At 44.4% G+C, this 23,646-nt stretch overlaps 1 protein-coding gene across 4 annotated transcripts in view; it reads right to left on the bottom strand.

Moving 5' to 3' along the window:
* Positions 1 to 2,125: 2,125 nt before the first annotated feature.
* The window catches only part of LOC142487940 (kinesin-like protein KIF9), a 32,184-nt gene continuing 10,663 nt past the window's right edge, over positions 2,126 to 23,646 (bottom strand). For 3 of the 4 annotated variants that reach the window (XM_075588089.1, XM_075588090.1, XM_075588091.1), the window contains 12 exons: positions 20,945 to 21,110; positions 17,531 to 17,637; positions 15,970 to 16,194; positions 12,880 to 12,963; positions 11,785 to 11,877; positions 10,522 to 10,669; positions 7,776 to 7,840; positions 6,075 to 6,152; positions 4,872 to 4,940; positions 2,881 to 2,985; positions 2,734 to 2,789; positions 2,126 to 2,261 (listed from right to left, as the gene is read on the bottom strand). In XM_075588089.1, coding sequence (XP_075444204.1) covers positions 2,141 to 2,261; positions 2,734 to 2,789; positions 2,881 to 2,985; positions 4,872 to 4,940; positions 6,075 to 6,152; positions 7,776 to 7,840; positions 10,522 to 10,669; positions 11,785 to 11,877; positions 12,880 to 12,963; positions 15,970 to 16,194; positions 17,531 to 17,637; positions 20,945 to 21,110 — 1,317 coding nt within the window. In that variant the 3' untranslated portion in view covers positions 2,126 to 2,140. Of the gene's footprint in view, positions 2,262 to 2,733; positions 2,790 to 2,880; positions 2,986 to 4,871; positions 4,941 to 6,074; positions 6,153 to 7,775; positions 7,841 to 8,568; positions 8,958 to 10,521; positions 10,670 to 11,784; positions 11,878 to 12,879; positions 12,964 to 15,969; positions 16,195 to 17,530; positions 17,638 to 20,944; positions 21,111 to 23,646 lie in introns of those variants that run through there. The other variant, XM_075588092.1, reaches the window with a different exon arrangement.

Genomic DNA, 23,646 nt, shown 5'->3' with positions numbered 1-23,646 from the left:
GTATATATATAATCAAGGATATTAGCCCACACTCTATGCCCAATATCCGGTTAATTTTATTTCGCTGTGCTTTTGTGGCTCATCATTGAGTCTAATCTACTCTGGAAACTTAGTGTTCTACCTATTTTAGTTGAGTATCTACTCCCCTTAAAGTATTTTAATTCACTCACTCCTCACCTTACATACTACCTATCCATTTCACGTCTGCTGTGATTTATGTTTGAGTGCTCTCTAGTAGGGTTCTGTTCTTTTTGTGCTCGTGCTTTAATTCCAGCCACACTTGTGAATGTGCTATTTTACGCAATCTCGTCAATCCCTTCGACTACAAATGTCACCTGTGTGCAGACGACACACAACTGTATCCTTTGACCCCCAAGCTTACTCCTGACACCCAGTCCCAAGTCACTGATTGTCTCTCTGCTAATTCAGGCTGGTTGGCCGTCCATCACCTGAAACTCAACACGTCTAAAACGGAGCTTATTATAATCCCACCATAACCAATTGCTCCATTTTCTGTCACAGTCAAAAACACTACCATTCATCCAGTCTCTCAAGAATGCTGCCTAGGTGTAATATTTCACTTGACTATTGCAATCTTTTCCTCTGTGGCTTCCAGCCTCCCAACCCCATAGTCTACAAACTATTCAACATGCCGCTGTGAGCGTTCTCGCTCTTTTCTAGGCCTGTCTCTGCCCCTCTCCTCCTGAAAACCCATCAATAGCTCCCCAGCCAACTCCGCATTAACTATCCAATTTGACTCCACTCCAAGGCTCAACATTCTTCCACGGCGTCTTACATCTCGGCACTAATCTCCAGCTATAGCCCTTCTCATTCCAACCCCTCTGCTAAAGGTGGTCTCCTCTCAGATATAACTATAGACCTCATAATCCCACCGTCAATATTGGTCATGTTGCCAGCACTACAAGATTAAAACAATTAATCGAAGTGGATTTTTAATTAGTTCCGGGAGAGCAGTGTTCCGCTGCATAGACGTGACACACGCACTGTGTGAACTCTGCTGTAGATTCACTTTTCAATGCATTGCAGTCCCATCTACCAGCAAAGTGACTACATTTTATTATTTGCAATTGCAATAATGGGGCTGATTCAATATAGTCCGAAGTGGCCGTTATCAGTAAACTCTCATTGACATCTGTAGGAGTCTTTAGCCGATGGCAGCAACAAACGGCCGCTTTGGACTAGATTGAATAAGTTCCATAGACTTAAAGAATTTTTAACACCAAACATAAAGAGGTACATTTCCTGAAATTCTCCCGGCTGCAAAACTGGGGCAAAACAAGAGAACAGAAACAGCACCACATTTATTCAAATCAAAGAAAATAAATCCCATTGAAAGCAGTGTGAGTTTTTCCTTCGAGAACTGTGATGCAATTCGTTAGCACTAGTTGCTTCCCAGCTTTGCAGTCAGGAGACTTTGTAGTTAAAAGACCCAAAAGAGTTCTCAAGTTATCCATAGATTACCCATACCTAGTTAACAGACCCAAAAGAGTTCTCAAGTTATCCATAACTAGTTAATAGACCTGTAACAGGGGATTTATCCCTGTTCAGAAAACTTGCCTCTAATCCAGCAGTGTGCTGGTTAATTGACCAGCACCTGGCTGATTGGAGGTTTGTTAGAGAAAAGGCTCCTCCTGAGACAGGAAGGGGAGACTCCTGAGCACACATGTGAGCTGAACAAGGAGACAGACAGAGGGGAGGTTCCTGAGTCTCACAGAGCAGACTGACAGAGGGAACACAGATGTCTGGAGCTTACAAGACTTCTAAACCTGACTGCTGATATAGCCTGAGGAAAAGGCAGCAACCCAGGAAAGAGAGAAGCCTTCACCACTACAGCTACCAGAGAGACAGATAAGACTTTATTTTGGAACTGTTATGTATCTGTATATATGTTTATATTTTGGGGCTGGTGAATAGCTTAGCTAGCCAACCCAGTCAGAGAGGGCTGAGCTACATGTGTAGATAGTCTCCAAAGTGGAGATAGGTTTTTGTTTGTCTTATTTTCATATGTTTTGCTGTGTAAAAAGGGACAGGAGCAATAAAGCCTAATTTTAGTTTCACCTTAAAAATAGTATCCATTGCGTACCTCTGAACACGTCTCTTACAAGACCCAAAAGAGTTCTCAAGTTATCCATAGATTACCCATACCTACCTTCTGAGCAGCTGCAATAGCTACATAGTCATTCCTGTCTATCAAGGTGTATTTTTGTCTCAGTCTGGCTTCTACTTCCTGTTCCTGTTGGCTGTAAAGAACAAATAATCCCTGTCAATTTGTCAATGCAATTTGTAACAACACTTAAGAATTTATTCACATGTCACACAGGTTCCTTAAACCCGTTTTAATCTATAAAACATCCACAAAGGTTCCTGCGTCTCATTCCCATCCTGCCATAATTTCCTCGGACTTAAAATTGCCCACATTTTACTATCCAGATGGGATAATCTATCTAATGAGGTTACGTCCCTTAACAGAAAATTTATTTAATATATCAATTCGCCTTTTTAAGTATGGATTCCTAAAAAAGCTTTTATTTAAAAAAATGGAAAATCTAAACCATTTAGAAGATGTTTAGAGATCACTGGTTTGATTACGTATACTTAGTATGAAAACTAAATTAGATAAATGAATTCTTTTTTTTGTTGAGGATTTCCACATTTGCGGGCCAAAGGGTTTTGTATTAGGACATGTCTATAAATTAAAAATGAAACACATACCTCAAAATTATTTTGAACTGGGAACAGACCTCTTGGATTTGTCTGATGTTTATGATCTGAAGAAAAGCAAAAGTTGAATTAAAACTGTATAGGTGTCATAGAAATAGTAGTTGTTCATTTGCAGAATACACAACTGCAGAACCTTACATCAATCTCATGCAGATTTCCATCTAGGTATCTGCGGACCTGTGTGTTAATCTCGCCGATCTGGCTCTCGTTGAAAGGTTCATAACTGACGTTAGTGCGGTTGGCCTACATCAAAAGGAATAATCATGCATTCAATTATTTATCAAGAAGCATAACAAGGCAAGGTTTGGAGAGAAAAGACCAACATACAATATCAAACCTACACGTGTTACATAAAGACACAAAGGGTGAGTGCGAAAAAGCAACAGGTTGGGCGTTACGAGGAGATATTACAAGTTGCTGAGTACTGTAGGACAGGCGAATGGAAGTCATGTTGGATTTGAAGATCCCATGGTATAGAACACATCATTCTACCTCTCTTTAAGCTATATTAGTATCACAGCTGGTGGACGGGAAGACCGTGTCATGAAGGCTAATGAGATATAGTGGTGGCTCAAAGTGGAATTTCATAGGCAATTGGAAGCAAAACCTTTCCCACATTTTGATGAGACCATCAATGTTTCTATGAGATGAGACTCAGACAGAGGGAGTCTGCTTACTAAGAAAGGGTAAGGTGTCTTTCTCTGTCACATCATCCCCAAAAATGTGGCTGACAAAAACATTTTTGCATTTAAGATTCCACACCCATCTGCCCACCTTGCACCTTGGCTGTAATCTCTCGCCTCTTGTGCTCGGCACAAGGCGCTCTTTTTTCCGAACCTCATGTATCTATTGTCATCTAAGGCCTGGAAGTCTTTTTACCTGCTGCTCTCTCTGAGAATTCACCTTCCTAAAGTAGCATTCTCCCAACACCAACACGCAACTTCTTTATCCTCCCGAGATGCGCTTACAACTCATCCACGAAGACATTCCGTATGAACCAATGCACTTACATTGTTTCTCCAAGTCTCCCAACACACCACTCAGACAGTAAGCTATTGGGGTCAGGGACTCCCTTATTCCAATTTTTGCTTTTAGATTTTGGTGCCGTTTTCTATGGCATTCCCATGTACGACATCTTATTTCCTATTTATGTGCAGCGTTACATACATGGTGGCCGCTACATAAAGTTATACCTACAATTAACCACTCCCAACAGCAGAGGTGCTAATTAATACAGTCCATGAGAATTTACAGTAGATGTATGCATACAATGTGATGCTCATCATCACAAACAAACCTGGCATGGGCCAAGGATGCAATCCTGAATCATTTAAGAGAATGTGTGATTCAGTGAAACTATGACTACGTAGCAGAGGGGCGGCCAACGCCAATCCTCAAGGGCCACCAACAGGTCAAGCTTCAAGGCTACCTCTACTGAAGCACAGGTGGATCAATCAGTGGCTCAGTCTTTGTCCCCCTCTTCCTCACCTTACTCTCTCCTCCATAATGCCCTGCTCCTCTTTGCACTCTCTCCTCCCCTCTCTTTGCACTTCCTGCCTCTTTGACTGAGCCACTTGTGTTGAAGCAGTAATATTTTAAGAAAATTGGCCCTTGAGGACTGGAGTTGGCCACACTTGACATACAATAACGTGGATAACAGACTATTCCTAACTGACCTGCAAACTCCAGCACAACAAACGTCCAATGGGGAAGCGTATAAATACAAAGTATTATTTATAAAGCAAAGAGTCATTAAAAACTCGCATATACAATATTATAAACCAGCATAGACACAAAAAGATTGGGCCGAGCCGGAGAGGAGAAAGGGGGGCGCATGAAAGTAAGTTTGCGCACCCCTGGTCTAGACCATTGCCTGTATTCACGGCGAGGTTGTGACGCTGGTTTATGATATTGTATATGCGAGTTTTCAATTACTCTTTACCATATAAATCATACTTTTTACGTATACGCTTCCCCGTCGCGGGCTTGTCTTGTGTTTTTCGTGCTACAGTACCTCGTGGATTTTTTCTCAGTTTTGATTTTTCAGAGGAGATGATGAATTAATAGACAGACACAAACAAACTGATAAACACGCAACAATGTAAAAAAAACAGGAATCTGCCTCTTACCAAAGTGTCATGAATGGCTAGTTCCTGTTTCAGATGTGCAATCTCTTTCGCCAGATTTTTTGCCACTCGCTGGGAGAAAAACAGAAAAAGAGTTTTACAGCTCGGATATCGCCTCTAACACCAGATCTCTGCCACATGACTTGATGGCACGGTGTTTCAAGGTAGTGCTTATCACAGGTACCATTACCTCTTCATCGCCTTGTATCAGTTGTAACAACCTTCAGACTGCATGCTACACTGCAGCAGGACACCCCACGACGGTGATGCTAATGCAGGAGGCAGTCTGAATCAGCTGTGCTACAGCTCGGTGGTATCGGCATCATCTAGTTACCAGCACATCACCAACACAATACGGTCGTATTCATCTTGTTCCATTGTACTAAGTTGAGACTGCGTGGGGTGTCCTGCTGCAGTGTAGCATGCAGTCTGAAGGTTGTTACAACTGATACACTGCTAGGTTTTCTCTCTCTCTCTCCTACTAAAATATTGGAAGTCGGTATTAATGTACTGAGCAGTGTAAGGTTACATGTGTGGCTCTACTTGGGAGGTTCCTATTCTGCCGAGCTATACCAACACTTTAGCTACATCGGCTGATTTATCACTATGCTATTTACCCAAGTAGCCAGTGTTTGTAAGGGAAGTATATTAGCAGATTACCAGACAGTATTGAAGTTTCTAATTTGCTACTTTAGCCATTAGAATTTGGTAATACTGCTTATTATATACAGAGTCAGCATACTATGGGTTAATAGCCCAGTATTGCTACACCCTTTTCTACCGCCTACCCGGGGATTTTAATTAACCCTTTGTATATATTTTGAAAAGTTATTGTTGTGTTATATTGAAATAAAATTTTATTATTTTTTATCTATTGTGAGAACAATACTCACCCTGTTGTGTCGATTCTAGGAGGAATACACCACTCCTCCAGTGGGTTATTACATACCCCTACCACTATGGTATTTATACTATACTTTGAGTGCAGTAATTGGGGTTCTTGTGTTAACTTTGGTTAACTTATGTCTCTACTACATGTATATATATCAGAATGTTTGTCTGTGTGGCAAGTCAGTCACTGGGTGTTGTACCTGGTAGGCTATATATCTGGCACGTGACATCAAACTGGTGACATTATAATGACTTGCAGACATCCTTAGCTTTTTATATATATATATGTATAAAGAGATATAAAATGGCATTTACCACAGGGTCATAGTGCTCAATGACAACTGACTCGGCTGGGATACATTTCATCCTGCTGGCAAACCGCAGAGTGGAGAGCTGGAAAAGAATCAGTTCTGTTGTTTAACGAGGCACGTGAACAGAAGAACGTCATTACACGTACTGATTACCAAGGATGCAGTGATCAGGGCAAGAGTTAAAAAGCCATTTTAGAAAATCACAAGGGTGGCCATTTTAAGCAACCCCACACAAAAAAAAAATATATATTTTTACAATCATTCTTCAACACAAAACGGTTTCTGGAAGATTTCATAATGAAGCGTAACTCTGAAAAGTAAACGCAGTAAACAAAGAATGACGAGTATTTTGACCAAGTGGCACTGCGCTATAACAGTTCCCCCTACACTAGCAAGAGTTGCGATTGTTTATAGAGCAACTGACTAAAAATTAATTCCGCAGAAAAAACATTATTGATACTATTTTAATCAGGGTTGCCAGCGGTTTGAAATTGAATGTCCTGTATCCTAACCGCGGGCCTTTTATGTTTTAATGAAAGGGAAAGGAGAGCGTATCCCCTGATCCCAACTCTGTAAAATGCTTGCACGGTGGCTTTGTTTCACAACCAGTAAGATGCTGGACTGTGAAACCCCCATAACAGAGACTGTGTGTGACCGTGTGTGTTGCGTCCCTGCACTAAAGAGATTAATGTGCAGTATGACGCTAGACCTGGGGTGTCCAACCCCAGTCCTCAAGGGCCACCAACAGGTCAGGTTTTAAGGATATATCTGCTCCAGAACAGGTAGCTCAGTCCAAGACTGAGCCACTTGTGCTGAAGCAGGGATATCCTGAAAACCTGACCTGTTGGTGGCCCTTGAGGACTGCAGTTGGCTACCCCTGCACTAGACCATAAGGACAACAGAAAGGGCAACAAGACAGACTGGAAGTAATTATCATCTCTCAACTGTCCCCTCCTTAGATGCCAAATACATGATTTAGGTACTTGCTGTAGACACTGCATACACAGGAAAGAATAAGCCCCCCGTATACGGGTTATGCAGAAGAGAAAGAATGTATGGGGAAATGATCACAGAAGATGCAGCCAGGGCTGGGAAATACGCATGCGCAGAATGAGTGGAGAATGCCGCAGGGTTAGTGCTTTTTCTAATAAATAAACTGGTGCGGAGAGAGATTCTTCGTCTAGACCAGGGGGCTTGTCCTCACCACCCGGGGGCAAAGCTATACTATTAACCCAAATTATGTGCTGTACCTACATAAAGCAAAATCTACTGTGAGAAACGTCTTTGTGTCAGACTCGCCTTCTGTCAATGCGGTTTTGCAATGGGCATCATTATTAATCCTGAGCACCCTAAAATGAACAGGAGGAAGCAGAGAGCGGATACGGACATGCAAATATGTCTGTCTGTAGTTCTGTATTTTATATTTATTTAAATAGTGCCACCAGTGATGCAGCGCTTTACAAAACAAACAATGCAAGGAATACTGTAAGTGCACCAAATATTGAATCGCACGATAGGAAAGGAAACCCCTGCCCCGGAGAGCTTACAATCTAAGTGGAATGTTTGGGGACTTGGAGACAGCAGGTGAGGGAATAAGAGCTGCAGATGGCAGTGTTGGCCTTGATGTTTGGGACGTGTGACTGCGTGTGGAGCAGTAGCCATGTGTCCTGGCTATTGAAATGCTTCGTTCGAGAATCCTACTCACAGTCTCGCTGATCTGAGCTGCCTCGCCATAGACATTTGCCACCAGTACGGTATTGCAGTTTCCTCCTGCAGAAAGAGAAAAAGAACCCGAGAATAACATGATGAGTTTTAGAAGACTCTGGCAATACTGGGCAGAAGGCGACATATTTTGTGTGCACTTGTACGCCCATAACTAGAATCTGACATGTGTAGCTTAGGGATATTCCTGCTTCGGCACAGGTTCTCAATCAGTGGCTCAGTCGAAGAGATATCCTTAAAACCTGGTGGCCCTTGAGGACTGGAGTTGGCTGCCCCTGGAGTAGAGGTTTGTTCCATGAATGGTCCCATCATTTTCTTCTGCCCTCTCTCCTCCCTCCCACCCCCCAACCACCGCCTCCCTCCCCCCGCAGATAAAGACGTTCCAATCCTGAAGCGTATAGACGGAGATACTCGCAAGGACGAGAACAGCACGGCCCCCGGCTCCCCCCACTTCATCCCCCAGGAGGACAACAACAAGAACATCATTCCCGTGTACTGCTCCATCCTGGCCGCCGTGGTGGTCGGGCTCATTGCATACGTGGCTTTCAAGTGGTACGTTTTCTGCGTTGGGAAGGGGTTAAGCCTTCGTGGTGCGAACGGCACAGGGACTGACACTAGTGAGGGGGGGGGGGGCAACTCCACCCCTCCAGGGCCACCAGGTTTTAAGGATATGTCTGCTTCAGCACAGGTGGCTCTTCGACTGAGCCATTGATTGAGTCACCTGTGCTGAAGCAGGGATATCCCTAATACCTGGCCTGTTGGTGGCCCTTGAGGACTGGAGTTGGCCACCCCTGCTGTAGATGTTTCCTTCTAACTGTGGTGCCAATGGACACGAAGAAGAGACCCACGAGGTTCGGAAAGCTCTGTACGCTTTATTTCATCTATGAAGGACTGTATTGTAGGTCCACTGAAAGGTATCACAACATGCATTAAATCTCCACTAATACAGGGGTTAAAAAAAACAAAGTCTACAATAATTATTATCATCAATAATCAACAATCAATCAATTTAATGCAGTGGTGTAAAATGGCAGAAGTATATAACATTTCACGCTGATAGAAAGGTCATAGTTTATGAAAGTTAGAAATCTTGCTTTCTCTGCGGGACAAGTTGATTGTTTCTGCGTGTACCTTTTTCTGATATATTGATCATGCCTAATCACATCTGTAATAAATATATGCATTATACAGAGTATCCATCTATTTCATTCAGTGCTTAGACCTAGTGACTGCAAAAGATCAAATTCCTCCAGTCACGTGTTAGCCCTTTATTGTATTATAACTCCCTTTGCTGTATCGTTTGTAACGCGCGGCGTGTGGGTGATATATAAATAAAGATATACATACATTCCAGCTCGATGATTACATCCAGGCTGGAATGACAATAAGTGACAGTGCATGTGAGTGAGACTTTATGTGTGCATACATTTATGTATGTACTATATGTACGAGTGAATGCATGTATGACCTTGTGTGTGAATGCTTGTGTATGCAAGAATGTATGTATGACCTTGTTTATGTATACACAAGTGAATGCATGTAAGACCTTGCGTGTGAATGCATGTATGACCTTGCGTGTGAATGCATGTATGACCTTGTGTATGTATGCACGTATGACCTTGTGTATGTATGCACGTATGATGTCCTGGAACAGGATTTTACATTTCTCTGTCTCCCTTTGCAGCTCATAGGATTCATGTCTCCCTAGTTTAGCTGCCTGTTATTTTCCGTCCCAGCAGCTAGCTGCATGTGAAAAGGCAACATTATTGTTACATGTTGTTTACACAGCCCTAGTCAGTGTTGGTTGCCTGCAATCTCCTATTCTCCTAGCTGAGAGTGGGCTTTTCCTACCCCCCTGTCCTTGCTGACAGTTATTATAGTCTCACTTCCCATCTAGTGTGACCCTTGCTCCTCACTTCCTTTTCACCCTGGACTCTGAGTGAGTAACTGCCTGCTATTTACCCCAGCAAGGCCTTTCTGTTTTACACTGCCTTATCTTGATACACAGCACATCAGACAGAGAAGCACTCTCTACCCACACTACATCTGCAAGTACCTTTCTTCCTGTGATTTTCCCTCAATAAAACTAAGAAAGACAAAAGGACTTGTTGTGCTTTGTAAGAGGGAAGGCATGAGTTAAGCTAACTGGAATTATTCATACATCATTCGTGATCCTGGTTCCAGGACATATGACCTTGTGTATGTATGCACGTATGACCTTGTGTATGTATGCACGTATGACATTGTGTATGTATGCACGTATGAGTCTGACCTTGTGTATGTATGTACGAGTGAATGCACGTATGACCTTGCATATGTATGCACGTATGACCTTGTGTATGTATGCCCGTATGACCATGTGTATGTATGCACGAGTGCAAGTCCAATTAGAACATTATTTGTTTGTTAGCGCCCTACAGCTGGCCCTGATAATCATGTGCAGGTGCCAATGCATTTCCACACTCTGGGCTCCTCTTGCCCCAGCAGCTGTGCACTGCTACTGTACAATAAGTACTGGGAGTGAGTGAGCGGGCTCAGAGAGCAATAAGGCTCTCCAGGGCATAAATAAGTGCGGTGATAAAAAGCAGAGATGTCACAATGAGATACTTAGATACATTTTAAGTTTGTTAACTTTCAAGTGACTCTTGGAGCAGGGAAGTAATTAGCTATGTGACCATGAGTGAAGAATAGACACTTATGTATAGTATCCTTGTTTTTGCTCTTCTTACCCAAGGAGTCCTTGAGGGCATACGTGAGCTTGCTCTGCCTGAATGGGATGTGGTCTCTCCTGCGATCAGCCAGGGCAATGATTGCCTGCTCCAGGAAAGTCAGCGATTTGTTGATATAGGCGGCCTCCTTCAGGATCTGTCCTTCCGACTTAAACACAGAATGCAGTCAGTGTCTGCAGGAGGCAGAACAAGTCCATGCACCTGTACCCTCCTGTGTAAGCCTGCCTGACCGGTTTGCAATGCACCAAGTAGCACCACCAGCAGCCAAAGGGGTTACAATATATTGCCAGGCCATTATTAATATTTACAGTAGTAATTGGCTTCCCCCCTTTTCATCCTAATTAATATAAATAGGTTTCACAAACCGTTTTGAGGGGGGGGAAAAAGCATTGATGTAAAAATACATACTAAATACTGCAATAAGCAAGAAATAGAAGGAGCGCACAAAAGACTGTGGTCGAGTAAAAAAAACTTCAAAATGTATTAAATTCATCAGAGCCAATGACAAGGTAACGTTTCTGGACAAAGAGTCCCTTCTTCAGACCGAACACCTCCAGCTTTGGGACGCCGGGATCAGCAGCAGGTGAGCCCCAAAAGGGAATACTGTACACTACAAACTTATTTTTCTAAACAGTGGTGTGCCATTTATACCTTCTCTTATTCCTCATACTAAATACGGCTTTATAACTGGGCTCTCGCAAAGGCAGGATGGAAACGGGTCATATTCCAAGGATCAAAAGCAATACCAAAATGGTATTTGAATGCACCAGTATTCTCTTTAATGAGCGAGACTCCGCTGGAGTCTGTAACCTGCGATTCACGTGGAATCACTGACAGTCGGGGGCACGTGACCAGCCTGCTGTGCATTTTCCAAGCGGCGCTTAATATCTGACAGAACTTAAATATCCAAGAGAAAGTGTGGCCCCTGAAGGCTTTCATTCCAGTGCGCAGCTAATACTGTACATGTTAATGTAAGATGTCTACACCAGGGGTGGCCAACTCCAGTCCTCAAGGGCCAACAACAGGTCAGGTTTTCAAGATATCCCTGCTTCAGCACAGGTGGCTCAATCAGTCCCAGCTTCAGCACAGGTGGCTCAATCAGGGGCTCAGTCTTCGACTGAGCCCCTGATTGAGCCACCTGTGCTGAAGCAGGGATATCCCCAATACCTGGCCTGTTGGTGGCCCTTGAAGACTGGAGTTGCCCACTCCTGGTCTACGCCATTAATCTAATACAAGGTACTCGGAGATATTTCCGTTACTTACGCCCGTTTTCCCCAGCCTCTCCGAGCCGGCCAGATCCACCAGGTTCATTTTAGAAATGGTATATTTCGCATTGGATAAAGTTCTGGAATGAGACTGGAGACAATACCTGGGTTACATTCCACCTCTAATTCTTTCACTGGTCCGGCAAAGTGACACGCAAATTCATTTCCATACAAATCAAAAACAGCCATATGTATCTTTGGAGCACGATCACAATTCTTTCAACAAGATCATTACATTGTGAAGACAGAAATCCCCCAAAGACTTCCTAATGCATTTTATTGCCTTAGTTGAAACGGGGCAGCCTCCTGGCTCAGGCACAATTTGCTGCCGATTTCCAGGTAAAGCTAGATATCAAAGTGTGCAACATCCATGTTATTGTCAGCGTGCCTGTCAGTAAGGGGAACGTCGCTATGTTCCCTGCAAAGATTGTTCCCTTTTTAATCACTGGGACTTCAGCAAAAGAAACATCGCTTCATTACTTTTGTATTACAAAGAATAACGTGCTTATGTAATGACGCAAAAACGTTCACCGCAGATCACCCATTTCTCACACATTTCTGCCCTTTCGCAGACTTGTGATGATTCAGAGGCTAGAAACAGTTCTTATGAAGAACTCAATTGTAGGTTTGAGGGGAAAAAATCATCGGCATAAAGACGGATCCCACGGAGGTGCTGTATAATGAAACCTTGTGTGCTGCTATTAACAAGACAATGTTATTGTGCTCAGAAGAAGCACACTGCTCACACCCAGACTGGAGCAATGCAGCCGCACACAACAGCCCCCTCCTCCGCCTAACCCTCTGCACGCATTATTACCTGGAACAAGGAAAGCACAGGAAAAGAGTTAACCCCTAGAGCAGGGGTGGCCCACTCTACAGGTCAGGTTTTCAGGATATCCCTGCTTCAGCACAAGTGGTTCAGTCAACAACTGAGCCACTGATTAAGCCACCTGTGCTGAAGCAGGGATATCCTTAAAATCTGACCTGTTGGTGGCCATTGAGGACTGGAGTGGGCCACCTCTGCCCTAGGGTATCAGAGGAACCTGCAACACATCTGTCAGTTAAGGGGTTAAGACTAACCTCGTGTACTCACCTCCAGATGAATGGTAAAAATACAGTGGGACCTGGAGGAGTTCTTGTTGAGGATGTGCGACCCAATGATCCGATTAGTCTCACCCTAGAGAAGATGCAGATGTGAAACGCGTTGGGATGACTGAAAGTCACTGTTTGACCGCCAGCAAATAATGGAAAACTATTCAGGCGCCTGGTGAATCAAGTCTTTGGTTGGTGATACGGATGGTATCCAGGTATGGAATATACAGCTGTAGATAGTCTACTTCCAAGAAGGAAGGTGTGCTCTGGCCACTCCAAAATCGTATTAATACGGATGTTGGTCACAGCATATATAAAGAGAAAGATGGAGAGTACACAGCATAATACTGTTTTATACTCCAATAAACGCACTTGATTGTGTTAAATGTAGATGCCACAGAGGTTAATTGGTCAAAATAGTGAAATTATAGGTAAGTGAAAAAAGGGTACATTTAATATAAAAATGTTTAAAACACAATAATATGACAACAATGTAACATAATACCGCTGATGTTCAGATGATGGTCCGCTCCGAAAAAGTGAAATCCTACTTACATAACGTGGGTAGGTAATGCACATTGGATAATAAATGTGTGGTCGGAGGATGTCATCTCTTGTCCGTGGCTGGAGTTCCCCACGAGTCCTGTGTTGTGCACCGTGTCCCAGGCCAGCTGGTGCAGACGGAGGCCTCTGCGCAGGAACGGGGCTGTGCAGTGCCGGTATCCAGGAACGCACTGTTCCCCTGCAGCCTCAGTGTGCTCTCATCCCAAACGCTGGGAGATTTCAATGTGAAGAGCCGGTTCCGGCATCTGAGGAATCAGCTGGAGCCCGCTTGTAATTGTCAGCGTTCGTATAGCAGAGAACATAGGCTAACGTGGGACCAGCAACTATTAGGACTCTTGGGCTACTCCAGCCACGGACGAGAGATGACATCCTCCGACCACACATTTATTATCCAATGCGCATTTCCTACCTACGTTACATAAGAAGGATTTCAATTTTTCTGTGTTGTCATATTATTGTGTTTTAAACATTTTTATATTAAATGTACCCTTTTTTCACTTATCTATCATTTTTCTATTTTGACCAATTAACCTCTGAGGCATCTACATTTAACACGATCAAGTTCGTTTATTGGAGTATAAAACAGTATTATGCGGTGTACTCTGCATCTTTCTCTTTATATATGCTGTGACCAACATCCGTATTAATACGATTGCTGAGTGGCCAGGACATTCGTTCCATTTTGGAAATATCGGGCCGCTCCTCCTTCTCTTACCGTGCACCCCACAACTGGCACAATCTACCGGAGACTCTCACAGCCGCCACCAGTCTAAGTTCTTTCAAACCTAAAGCTGTCTCACATTTTAATCTGGTCTGTAACTGTTACATACGCAAAGAATATATATTATCTCTAACTGTGCATGCAGTGTCTTGTATATAATGTATAACCCTACTCACTTAATGTAACTATGTATGTGTAACCATGTATTTGTCATCATAACTCTGTGCCCAGGACATACCTGAAAACGAGAGGTAACTCTCAATGAATTACTTCCTGGTAACACGTTTTATAAATAAAGAAATCTGCGGTTGTATATTCCATACCTGGATACCATCAGTATCCCCAACCTAAGACTTTATTCACCAGGCCCCTGAATAGTTTTCCATTATTTGCATAGTTTTATATCTGACGCAGGTAGTCAGATATCTGTTTTGACAGCCACCCATCACTGTAATGAGTATATGTTAATTTGGGCTATTCCCACTATATTTCACTATTAGTAGCACTATACTACTTCTTTATGTTTCACATGTTTTGCCACGCACAGCTGCTTAGCCTTAGCTGCTAATGACTATAAGGCAACCTGGTACCCACTCGGGGGGCAAAAGATGCATGTCCCCATTGCATTACAGACCCTGTTGGCGAATACTTTTTTGGGGGTCTGGAAGCCTTGGCAAAACACTTTATCATATTAACTAATGCCTCAGGTCCTACACATAGATTGTAGTCTCTCTATGGAGCAAGAGATTCACCATTCTTAAATTGATTTAGTACAGTGTACTGTATATAGTACTGTAGCATGGAGTACACAAGAAGTGGTTAATGAAAATGAACACAAAACAAAAAAAACAGCAACATATCACAAAAGGACAAACAATGACAGCAGCAGGATTATTTCCACGGATAAAGACAAACAATGACAGCAGCAGGATTATTTCCACGGATAAAGACAAACAATGACAGCAGCAGGATTATTTCCACGGATAAAGACAAACAATGACAGCAGCTGGATTATTTCCACGGATAAAGACAAACAATGACAGCAGCAGGATTATTTCCACAGATAAAGACAAACAATGACAGCAGCAGGATTATTTCCACGGATAAATCTGGCGTCGTTATTTTGCACCAGATTTGCAGCTGGGAGACTTGGATAGAAAGACCCCGGTGAGACTCGGAAACTCTACCCAATGGCCAAATGCGGTCCATGAAGGACCTAAATGCGGTCCTTGATGGTCCTAAATGTGGCCCTTGATGGTCCTAAATGTGGCCCTTGAAGAACCCACGTGTGGCCCTTGAAGAACCCACGTGTGGCCCTTGAAGAACCCAAGTGTGGCCCTTGAAGAACCCAAGTGTGGCCCTTGAAGAACCCAAGTGTGGCCCTTGAAACACCCACGTGTGGCCCTTGAAGAACCCAAGTGTGGCCCTTGAAGAACCCAAGTGTGGCCCTTGAAGAACCCAAGTGTGGCCCTTGAAGAACCCAAGTGTGGCCCTTTAAGAACCCAAGTGTGGCCCTTGAAGAACCCAAGTGTGGCCCTTGCACTCTCTTCTGCAGCTAATTTCATACCTGTTGCGTAAGTGCAATTTTTCGCACTGAAACCAACTTGTAAGCTAAGGTAATGTACATATATATATATATATATAGTACAGGTGTTATAAATGCATGTAAAATGTTGAAATACAGTCATTATGTTTTTCAATGCATCGAAAATGACATTGCAACAAGTGAAATGTTTCCTGATCCGGCCCCTGTGGAGAACGAGTGGAAGAGCCCGGCTCCACGTGCATGTGCTGCCAGTATCTTGCCTCAAAGAGGAGATTCATAGCGTCCTCTTCACTGCTGGCGTGGTGAATGGATAAACCCTTAACCGAAACTCCCTGCGCGTCGTCTACTATGGTCATTTGTGTGTCAGGAGCCGGTACATCGGGCAGGGTCGAGAGCAGGTCAAACAGGGTCTCGTTGTAGATTTCGAGGTAGGAAACGCGGACAGTGACTGACTGCTCGCTTCGCTCTTCAATCTCTTTAAACACCTGCATTGGAAATATTATCAAGACAGCGTTATAACACGAACGATCAGACTGCTCCATTCTAAGATCGGAGACGGTATTACAGTATTTTGCCTCTACATACTGTATGCTTTGTGCACTGAACCTGCAAACATGCAATACTCTAGCTCAGAGAGTGGTCATGTATAAACTCAGCTCATCGCCTTGTTTGGACTTCAATACAATGCACTGCATTATCATAATAAAGGTGTTGAAAATGCCATTAAAATGAACAAGCAGTCCATTAAACTGCTATTAAATTTCTATACCATGTTAAAGGCTACTCCGTCCTCCCGCACCTTTGTTTTGGAGGAGCCCCCCATCCAACATTATTTTGTCTGTGGGTGCTGACCCTACCCACTGGCATAAAGTGATGAGACATTAAGGCCCTTTCTAACACTAGAGCAGGGGTAGTCAAGTCCAGTTCTCAAGCGCCACCAACAGATCAGATTTTAAGGATATCTCTGCTTCAGCACACGTGGCTTAATCAGTAGCTCAGTTGTTGATTGAGCCACCTGTGTTGAAGCAGGGATATCCTAAAAACCTGACCTGTTGGTGGCCATTGAGGACTGCAGTTACTAGTGGATTCTCCCCTGTGTTGGAAAAAGTGTTTGAACGCGCAGTGGGGACAATGATTGGGGCCGGAGAAATTGCGATGAGTCCACCTGTCAGAACACCTTTGTAATGTTTGGTCAACGTCACATGAGAGGAACATTTGTGATGATGAGGGGGAGAGAGATGAGGATGATGAGTGGGGGTGGTGAGATGATGAGGGGGAGATCTGATGATGAGTGGGGGAGAAATGATGATGATGATGAGGGGGAGAGAGATGATGAAGTGGAGAGAGATGTTGAGGGAGAGAGATGTTGAGGGAGAGAGATGATGGAGAGAGAAATGATGATGATGAGGGGGAGAGATGGTGATGGGGAGAACTGATGATGAGGATGAGGGGGAGAGATGATGATGAGGAGGAGGGGGATAGATGAGGAAGGGGAGTGATGATGAAGAGGGGGAGTGATGATGATGAGGAGTGATGACGATGAGGAGGGGGAGTGATGATGATAAGGGGGAGTGATGATGATGATGATTAGGAGGAGTGATGATGAGGAGGAGTGATGATGAGGAGGGGGAGAGATGATGATGATGATGATGATGATGATGATGATGATGATGATGATGATGATGATGATGATAGAAAAAAATGACAGTCAGTATTAATATTAATGGGGCCCTGAATTTTTTTGCCCGGGGGCCCGCGCATGTCTTGCTACGCCACTGGTCTTCCTATTTGCTCCCTTCATGTCGCTGGAATTTCCAGCACCTGTTGGAGAACTCGCGGGATGATGCCTCGAAGCTTGTAGTTTCCCGTTGCTCCCGTGGTGGTGAATGTTTTCCCTGCTCCTGTCTGTCCGTAGCACATTATCGTACCTGGGAAAACACCACAGCTTAATCTTCCAAACATACACAATCCCTGCCAGCTCTAACCCCAACACCCACCACATCATATATAGTTGTGTCAAAAGGCGTGCTACTGGGTATGACCAAATGTATACAACAAAAGACAAAAATTCCCAATGCTACATCAAATAGGACAAAAAATATATAGTTATATACTTAAATGTTAGTATTCCCATAAGTATGGGTCATTTAGTTAAACTCTTTGGCCTAGGCGTTATAAGCCTGTAGCCACGTCACAGCATGAGGTAAATGAGAATACCCACAGGAAGAGTTAGGACCTGCACATACTGGTCATACCGTGATGTGGCTGCAGGCTTATAACGCCTAGGCCAAAGGGTTTAACTAAATTACCCTTACTTATGAGAATACTAACAGCTTAATATATCCATCTATATATATATAAAAAAAATAAACATTTACAGAAAGAAAAGAATAATGTTAAACTAGCCTCAGACATCAGATTACTTGCCCACAAATAGTCACAGGAAACATTTCAGGCCAATGTGGCTTGAGAAAGGGGCGTGCGACCATTTATGTAACCTCATGTCTGAGGTCGATATACATTTGTGTTGCTAATTTAACATTGTTTTTTTTCTTATTATTATTGTTAAATGAATTAAAATCTACATGTTGTCATTGCTTTCCATTGTGGCATATTTCCCTATAGTCTCTCTGAGAATGTCGGATTCCATTGTTTTTTCCCCATGTTTTGTGGGCTGATAACTGATTATTTGCGCACACACTGACTCTGAACACTAGCAGACATATACATTGATAGATTATGAGAGTGCATATTATTTAATATGGGTGCTGTCTGATACCGTTGTTCTCTATATTGATTTTTTTGAGAAAAGAACTTATACAATGACTGTGTCTGTGTGTCCTCCTGTGTGCACCAGGATCTCATATCAAAAACAGCAAGGAGAACACAAAACATGGCTTAAAAGTACCCGCTGTTGCTCGGGAATTCTAAGAAACCAATGTCAACCTTCCCCTCCTCCTCTTCCTCCTCTTCTCACCCCCTTTCTTTAAAACCTTATGATGTCCCCAATTCTTTCCACCTCTCTCTCCTTCACCAGCATTCTTACTTTCTCCTCACGCGCCAACTCACTTCCTCTCTTTCTTTGTCTGCTTTCTGTGTAAACTTAAGGCCGCATCCATGGATAGTGCTTGCGGGCGGAGGCGCGCTGAGGCTGAGGGAAAGCGGGTGCTTACCCTGGCCTTAGACAGCGCCGTCCGGGGGCGTGTCGGCGGGCGGGCCAGTGACGTCACGGAGCTGGTTCGCTCTCAATGGGCGAACCGCTCACATGACCGGCCCTGCGCTCCGGCAAGCGCGAAAATGTAGAATTTTGCCAAGACCCTACTAAAGCCGCTCTCATTGCGGCAGTAGGGGCTTAGTGCCGAGCCTCCGCCCCCAAAAGCACTATCCATGGACGTGGCCTTATAGCTATCCCACTCTCCTTATCTGCCACCAGGCTATGTGCATTATGATGTCACCAGTGTGATGTCCCGTGCCAGATACTGTACATAGCCCACCAGGTACACCCAGTGGCTGACTTGCTTGTCAGAGAAATTGTAATAACTCATAGAATTAAAAATAGAATGTATCCAATTTCCAAACAGAGACAGAAACCGGCTACTTGATCTCAGGAAACATCATCCAAATTGTGCTTCCGATATCTTAAGAGGTGTCCAAATGCAGAGCGAACACAGACAGCTTTCCAAAATATATATCAGGTGTGCTAAACTCCAGTCCTCAGGTCCCCCCTAACAAGTCAGGTTTTCAGGATATCCCTGCTTCAGCAGAGGTGGCTCAATCAGTCCCAGCTTCAGCACAGGTGGATCAATCAGTCCCTGCTTCAGCACAGGTTGCTCAGAGGTTCAGTCTTTGACTGAGCCTCCGATTGAGCCACCTGTGCTGAATCTGGGATTCTATACAAACCTGACCTGTTGGGGGGGCTTGAGGACAGCAGTAGATGAACCCTGCTTTAATGTGACGTCCCTTCATTGTGCCACCTCATCCATGGAACCATGAAATACTATGAATAATATAATCACACGAATATGATCACTTTTCTATAAGCCAAATTTGAAAAATAGATTGTAGCTTTCGTTGCCAAGAGGTGGCTGAGAATCCCTCCAATTAAAGGGGCAACCCCTCGTTAGTTTGTAAACATGGAGAGCCGAGGCTTGGGTTTGATTTCCTCGGGCTCGGACCTGGCTGTGTTCCCCCCACCCCGTATCTTTACTGGTTCTCAAATAAGGACAGGGTGGGCTAAAGCTGAAAAAAACAATAAATACTTGATCGACAAATATTTCCCCAGGCCCTGAAGAAATCCACCCCGCCCCCCCCCCCCCAATAAGGTAAAATCTTTGTATTTAACCGTTAGATTAGTTTATGGAAGCCAATTAGCTAGTTAAATGGCTTACAAAATGTTGGATGGCTAATGTGGGATTGATTGCTCCTTCAACTGGTGTTAAATCGATTATATGCGACCCAAACCTGTCCTGTTCCTCAGTGTTGAGAATTAAAAGACGCAGCACAGGAGCTGACAGAGGACAGGTTTGTATCGGCATCCAGAGAATTCACCAACATCTCAGCATGTTTTATCCTCTCTTAACTCTGTGTCTAATCTAACGCCCTATGTCTGACCTCCACTTCCTGGGGACAGAGCCAGGATAAACACAGCCATTCAAATGCACACTTCATTTGCGGTCGTTTCCAAAGTGCCCGTCTACATCATTACCTGCGAGACTATATTTTGCAAGAACAGTTGGCAGTGAAAGGGTTAAAAGACACCTGTAAGTACTTGGATTGTATTGGTTACTGTTGCACAACTTGGCACTTTCCACCTTTGTTTTGCTGCCTTATAGGCCTGAATGGGGTAACTCTGTCCAAGTTTGTTCGTGTTGCAATTAAAGACAAACTATTCACCGGTTACGAGTAAAACCTGCAGTAACATTGGTGAAATGAACCGGGAAAAGACAGCGCGCGTTTCAACTGCCGGCCCAGCTGCCATGTATGGGTTAATCACGTAAAAAAGGGGTGGCCAACTCCAGTCTTTAAGGGCCACCAACAGGTCAGGGTTTGAGGATATCACAGTTTCAGCACAGGTGGCTCAATCAGTGGTTCAGTCAAAGACTGAGCCACCTGTGCTGAAGCAGGGACTGATTGAGCCACTTTAGCCTCAAGCAGGGATATCCTGAAAACCTGACCTGTTGGTGGCCCTTGAGGACTGGCGTTGGCCACCCCTGATCTAAAACATTGCACAGTTACCGTTGTAGCCGTCCAGCACCTTGGACACCACCGGCTCGGCCGCAGCATTGTAGACAGAGTCTTGGGACGCATTGTGAAGGAATCCATCCACTTTAAAGGACCAATCAGAGCGCTGGTTATTCACGACACCAAACTTCTCGTCTTTCTTGATGTGAATATCGATGGTCTGTGAAAGCATGTCAGTGTTTATTATTGCTCATCTCCCTCCTAGACCAGCAATGCGCAAACTTTTCAGTCTGCGCCCCCCCCCCCCCCCTTACCTGTTCTTTGGCGTCTTCTGATGTTGCCATGGAAACGCAACATCATGTGCCGCGTCGCCAGAAGCCGCCGGAGACCAGGTAAGGGAACTTACAGAGACCTCACGCGCGCTCCCCGGCATTTCATTTAAATGCTTTGGGAAAGAAAGTGGGGCCTCTGTTATCACTGCGCCCGCCCCAGAAAATTGTGCGCCCCCCAGTTTGCGCACCCCTGTCCTAGACTATGTTCTGGATGTTCCCTAAACGCCTGATTTTACTCTCTGTTGTATAGCGGATGAGTATCACTATTGGATTGTTTCTGTTTTAAATTGATTTATATTAAACTGGATGGTCAAAGCCCCGGCTTCGTACGGGTTGCAGTCATCAAAATTAGTTATAATAAATTGTGTCCCTCCCTCTCTGCCTCACACCACTTTCCTTTAATACCTTATGATGTCCCCAATTATTTCTGCCTCTTTCCTTCTCCAGCATTCTTACTTTCTCCTCACACGTCAACTGACTGCGTCTCTTTCTTTCTGTGGAAACTTTATACCTATCTGACTCTCCTTATCTGCCACCAGGCTATGCACATTATGATATCACTTGCCAGATACATAGCCTACCATGTCCCCAGATATTTCCTCCTCTCTCTCCTTCTCCAGCATTGTTGCTTTCGCCTCTTGTCTCAATTGACTTCCTCTCTTCCTTTCTTTGTCTGCTTTCTTTCTAAACTTTATAGTGATCTGACTCTCCTTATCTGCCACCAGGCTATGTGCATTATGATGGATAGCAGCAGATGATGAAGAGCACAGCCAGGAACATCCAACTTCTGACTTGAAAATGAAGAAGGAAGAAAGCAAGCAACTCCAAAATAGCAATGAGGTCAGGTTTATTGCAGGCTAAAAAGACAATAAAAGGACCACACTGTCATGGGAGAGAAGGTTTGGCCCGGTATAAAAGGGGTTACACCCCATTTGGCCATCCCCTGCTCTCACTTGGGAAGCAAGGGGTTAACTGGACTGCGGTCCAGCAATGTGTTTCTCCCCTGCTTCAGCAACCAAATGTATGTTCCCCTGTAAATGTGTATTGTTCCCATTCCAGTGTTTGCACCAACACATACACTGGGATTGATGCGGGAGGGAAGGGGTTCATGTTAGTTCAGTGTTTATAGCCCTTTGTTCCCTTTTCCCGCCTTTTCAGGCTCCATTTGCAGCTCTCCATAAGTCGCCATTGCAGCCCAATGCAACCTTATGGAGATTCCGGCGATTTGGGCCTGTTTTCGTAGAAGACCTGCAGGTGGCGCCCGAGAGGAGGAGCGGCGGTTCCCCATTGTAAGTCAATGGAGCCATCCATTTCAATGGGGATTCCTCGATGCCGACCTCCAGGAACGGGTTGGCAGCCATCCAAACCGCAGACCGCAAAAGCGGATACATTTTCTTAAAGAGCTTTTATCACTACTAGTTCAAAGTCAACTACAATTGGCGTGGGAAACTTAGGTTCTAGGGCACCCAGGACTAAGATTATTTTTGCCCCTAGCCACCCCCACACACGACCACCACCGGGTCCGAGAATGAGGGACCCCCGTAAAGGGTCGAGCTCAGCAGGAGGGTCGCGCCATTGACTCAAATGGCGGAGCGGAGGCCCCATTGAATCCCATGGCGGCGCTCGCCCATGCATTTCCTATGGCGGCGCCGGCCATTGATTCCAATGGGGGAAAAGCCGCGTGGCGTTAAAACGGCCAAGTCCAAAACTGTAAAATGTGTAAGTCCATATCTCCGGTTCTGTGAGGACCAGGGGGCTGGGATTTAGGTCGCATGTAGTTACGGTTCCGGCATGACTGCATGGCCATTTCCAGCCCTCTCCGAACAACAAGACGGAGTATGGGCAAATGTAGAGAATTGTGGTTTTCCTATAGACTTCAATGGCGGAGTTGCCCCATTGAAAGACTATAGCGGCGAAGCCCATTGACTTCAACAGCGGAGTTGCTCCACTGAAAGCCTATAGCGGCGGAGCCCGTTGATTTCAATGGGAAAGAGTGAAAAGCAGAGATTCATTTTTAGAGGGGAGAATCCTGCATTAAAGTAATAAGAATTTTAACTTGTTTTTTGGTATCTACGGTTCTGGGGGTCGCAGAGAGCTGAAACTTGGCCACCATGGAGAGTCACCTCCGGCATGAGGGACTGGCAAGTTTCAGCCCACTGGGCCCAGCAGAACAGATTATTTTAATATGTGAAGATATTAAAGAGTGAATTGTATTTTGGGTCTGGTATAAAAACTCAGAGCCCATATGGTATGGTAATGCTTAGGATGAGAGACAAGTGGTTTATCATAAACTCCTGATCAAAGACTCCCCCACCCTGCTTGTGTATGCGAGCACAAAGGAATGCAGGACATGGGTACTTGATATTAAGTGTTGTAATTCACACCTTGGGACAAAGGGTATCCTGGCAAAGCCTGACTTTAAGA

The sequence above is a fragment of the Ascaphus truei genome, chromosome 2 (assembly GCF_040206685.1).
Source record: "Ascaphus truei isolate aAscTru1 chromosome 2, aAscTru1.hap1, whole genome shotgun sequence".
Lineage (NCBI taxonomy): Eukaryota > Metazoa > Chordata > Amphibia > Anura > Ascaphidae > Ascaphus > Ascaphus truei.
This window is presented reverse-complemented; position numbering and strand designations above follow the sequence as displayed.